This window comes from Leiobunum rupestre, chromosome 4 (assembly GCF_980474605.1).
Source record: "Leiobunum rupestre chromosome 4, qqLeiRupe1.1.hap1, whole genome shotgun sequence".
NCBI classification, from domain to species: Eukaryota; Metazoa; Arthropoda; class Arachnida; order Opiliones; family Sclerosomatidae; genus Leiobunum; species Leiobunum rupestre.
The window spans coordinates 63,488,613-63,492,903 of record NC_143387.1 but is presented as its reverse complement, the minus strand read 5'-3'; the positions used below and the strand labels follow the sequence as shown (position 1 = coordinate 63,492,903).

The 4,291-nt window shown below is 38.1% G+C and overlaps 1 protein-coding gene across 1 annotated transcript; it reads left to right on the top strand.

Moving 5' to 3' along the window:
• The first annotated feature begins 824 nt into the window (after positions 1-824).
• On the top strand, positions 825-3,901 carry LOC149948727 (trypsin-1-like). Its single transcript, XM_090173846.1, has 6 exons — positions 825-911; positions 1,305-1,588; positions 1,666-1,849; positions 1,917-2,062; positions 3,021-3,114; positions 3,768-3,901. The coding sequence occupies exons 1-6, from the start codon at positions 857-859 to the stop codon at positions 3,830-3,832; spliced, it is 828 nt and encodes a 275-aa protein (XP_090029972.1). The 5' UTR covers positions 825-856; the 3' UTR covers positions 3,833-3,901.
• The last annotated feature ends 390 nt before the right edge of the window (positions 3,902-4,291 follow it).

The following is a 4,291-nucleotide window of genomic DNA, read 5'->3' as shown; positions in this document are numbered from 1 at the left end:
TGACGCGGTTAGGGGCTCAACGTGTCCGTCGATAGTCTCGACATATTCATTCTCCCTGAGTATAAATAAATACATTCTTGTTGAAACTAAATCAAAATATTTAATTTTATATATAGCTTTTACGTTACCAAATTCAATATCTGAGAAAGCCACGCAAATTCCAACGAACCAAGCAACCCAAATAGTTGGGCTAACGACTAAAGGGACCCCTAAACCCAGAGCAAACAAAAGAACAAGCGGATCTTATAAGAGTTACTATTTTAAAATATTGAAATAAGGGACATTGAAACTAAAAATGTATATTTTTATTTCACGTATAGCTTCTACGTTAGGGCCTTCCGTGCCTAGAAAAACCGCCAATGTCCCAACAACACAAAATCCAAGGAAACGAACGACCCAAACTCTTCGAGAACCGAATAAAGGATCCCCTAGACCCAAAGGAAACGGGAAACAGGTGCAAACGTTGAAGAAAATTAAGCAGGGCTTGGAAAATCTAAAGAAGAATTTAACGACGGCAAACCAAGGGCAACGTTACAACCTCAGAAATGGTTAAAAGGGAATTTTCACATCCTGAATGTAAATGAGAAGAATACAATAAACGAAATATTCCAAATAAAAGCACTGACGTTTTCAATACAGAGTCCTCGTATAAGGTAATAAAGGTGCCGTAAAGACGTTTTAAGAGATTAGACGAGAGATTTAAAACATTTTAGGCTTAGAAAGAGAAGAGGATTAGCCCTCAATTCCATTTAAAGCCGTATAAATGGATTACGGGTAGCTTATCTAATCGGTCTTTCAAGATTATAACCGAGTATATAAGCTGGGTTGGGTTTACCCCTAAGTACATATCCTCGAGATGGCTTCAACGGCGCTCGTATTCGCTTTGTGTCTTTGTTTCGCCGCAGTTTACGGTAAGTACTGTTTTGTCTTTATAGCAGCGTTGCCAAGTCCTGAAAACAAAATTATCGTACCAAAGCAAGAAAATTATAGATTTTAGAAAAAAAAAAATGTATTTCGTTGAAATATTGGTTGATGTTATGTAATCAAAAATTATAACATAACTTAATATAACGTAACATAAAAAATTAAAATTGAAAATTGAAAAAAATCGTGTATATAAAAATTAGTTTTCCACTAAAGTATCCTGTATACCCCATCGTATTCTTAGTAAAACGTTTAAATTATCGAACGTACTAAAAATTGAGTCGAAATTTACTACGTGTTCGATAATTATCGTACGTCAACTGGCAACGTTGTTTTATATAGAAGTTCTAAACTAAAGGACAACGTTCGTAACATCGCAGCCCAGAAATGCGGGCAAAAGGCCAAAGTGGGCGAGGCCCCCTGGCGTATTGTAGGCGGCCTTAACGCCGAGAAGGGAGAATGGCCTTGGCAAATTTCTCTTCGATTGAAGACCTGGTTGGGAGCCCAGCACATCTGCGGTGGATCCCTGATCAACGACGGATGGGTTTTAACCGCTGCCCATTGCGTGGACAGCTACTCCAGCCCCAGCTCTTACGTCGTACGTTTGGGAGAACATAACACCAAGGTCAACGACGGCACCGAAGTCGATGTTACCATCACCAAGGTTAGGGGGCATACTAAAAACCACGACGTTATACTATCAGCGTTAATACAATTGAATTAATTAATTTGGGTACGCAGATCCTCAAGCACCCTCAATGGGACAACAAAGCCATCACCAACGACGTAGCCTTGTTGAAATTAAGCCGAAAATTGAACTTGGCCGGAGCCGAGAAACACTTGAGCCCGATCTGTTTGGCCGAGAAGGACATGGACGTCGATGGACGCCTTTGCACCGCCACCGGATGGGGACACACTCGCTACCGTAAGCCACTAAAACGGGGGTTCGTTGCTTGGCTATATGTTTCTAAAATAATAATATTTTTGTCCAGAGGGAACCAGTCCTAACATTCTCCAGAAGGTCAACGTACCAGTTTTGGAACACAACACTTGCGTCAACGCTTACAAATCCATTCACCCAGTTACCACCGGTATGATCTGCGCCGGTTACGATGAAGGTGGAAAATCCGTCTGCCAGGTAAACTTAATTAAATCCTCGAAAGAAATAACAAAATCGGTTTTGGGAAACTCACCAAAACTAAACTAGATGGCGATAGAGTAGCTACTGCGGAGAGGGGATAGTTATTAAATACTGGCGAATTCCATTTACTTTCTCAAAGCGCTTTCGGATTGAGTTTCGTTTTCCATTTCTAATGAAATCGGAAATGTTTTTAACTTTCTCAGAGTACTCTGAGAGTGGTAAAACGAATTCAACGTTGTATTAAGCTATGTTATTGTTTCCAAATAACAATCAACTTTTTTATTTCATACCTAAAAAATTTCAAAGGTTGGACAACCCAAATAGATAATTTTTGCAAGATCAGTCCATTCCTTGATAAATGGAGTTTTATTTATTTAACAATTCGGAAATTTTTTCAATAATATCAGGAGTTTATCAATATGGGAGTATGAAGGTTGGCTATGACCGACTTCAATGATGAAAGGCTTAAAGCTTAGAAATAATTTTTTATAATTATTATCTCAATTTTCATTGTTGACAGGAATTTAGCATTTATTTATTTTATTTTATTATTTATTTTATATTATTTATTTTAAATTAGGAATTTAGCACATATTTAGACAATAGGTAGTGCATGGGTACTATGTCTTTTGTTACCTTCAACAGATGGCGCTACGGACTTAACTATTATCGTGACGTAACGCGCTGTCATACAACGAAACGGCAGTTGTACTCTCCTACTTACTAGCTGGGCTCCTGGTAACCAAAACATTAATTTAAATCGAAACTAAAAATCCGGATTAAATGACAGCAACCAAATATGAAAATCGTATTTTTGGAATATGAATAACCAAAAGTCTGATAAGACTACATTGTATGAAGTCTTATCAGACTTTTGGAATAACTCAACCAGGCGCATTTAGTATTTTGTTTTTGGCAGCCCTCTAACGAGTTTTACCTTATTTCCTTCCAACAGGGTGATTCCGGTGGACCTCTTCAATGCCAAATGGAAGACGGTTCCTGGTACCAATTTGGAGTTACCTCTTGGGGAGTTGGATGTGCCGAGCCAGGTAAAATTCCATTAAAAACCGCTAAAAGGGGCTCCAAAGTTCGGTGGCAAAATGTGTAAAGTCAGTAAAGTGCGAAATTTACGGTTGACTCTGCCCGCCTCTGCCAAGGCCGAGTGAGGGGTTGGGGGGGATGTAAAGCATGCTCAATTTTCTTTTTTTTTGACCACCGAACTTTGGAGCCCCTTTAAACACTCCTGAAATACCGTAACGACATTTAGAAATCCGCTTAAACGCCCTTCAAAAAGCGCAACTGCCCTTAAAACAGCTTCAATGCCCTTAAAATAGATTAAACGCCATTTAATAAGCGAAACCACCCTTAAGAACAGCATAATTGCCCTTACAAAAGCGCAACTGAACTTAAGAACCACTTAAACGCACTTCAAAAAGCGCAACCGCCGTAAAAACATCTAAAACAGCGCAACTGCCCTTAAGAACAGCTTAAACACACTTAAAAACAAATTAACTGCCCTTAAAATATGTTAATAAATTAATATAATTTAATTATCGTGATTGAATTAAATTTACATTGTTTAATTATATTATAATATTTTTATTAAATTAAATTTAATGATGGAGCATGTTACACTTTCTAGGCTAGGGATGGCGCTAATTAATTTAATTAATAAATTAAATCATTTATTTATCCGAACCAGGATATCCTGGTGTTTACGCTCGAGTCACTTCGTACAGAGATTGGATAGTCCAAAACGCAGTTTAAAAATAACTAAATTAAAACAATATCCTTGTAAAAATTGTTTGCTATAAAATAAAAGCATTTTTATTCGAACTCTGAGCAATAAATTAAATTATTTACAATTTATTTGTTTACTAGTATAATAAGATATATCCTAAAGGAACGTGTGACCTAACTAACCTACATTCGGATACCTAATAGCCGACGCTGGGACGTACCCAACTCTAAAAGTCCTTTTTCTGGCTTGTTGCAAACTTTGACTGGTTTTGTTCAATAAATTCTTCATACTGGTTAACAATCTTCGAAGAATCTTAATGGCGGGAGTTGCCGGAGCCTTACTGCTGCCGTTTCCATTCTGCTGCGGTTGTTTTCTTTGCCGATTAATTGGAACGTTGGTCACAAACTCCAAATTCGGATCACGAGCTGGTTTGCGCGCCGGTTTTGGACCCTTATTAGGGACAGGTCCGGGCGCTGGAGTAGGAT

Bases quoted from the DNA above. Each gene is read 5' to 3' on its own strand.
- LOC149948727 (XM_090173846.1), top strand. From the start codon at position 857: ATGGCTTCAACGGCGCTCGTATTCGCTTTGTGTCTTTGTTTCGCCGCA. The intron at 1,850-1,916 runs GTAAGCCACTAA...ATTTTTGTCCAG, and splicing joins ATGGGGACACACTCGCTACC to AGGGAACCAGTCCTAACATT. The intron at 3,115-3,767 runs GTAAAATTCCAT...TATCCGAACCAG, and splicing joins AGTTGGATGTGCCGAGCCAG to GATATCCTGGTGTTTACGCT.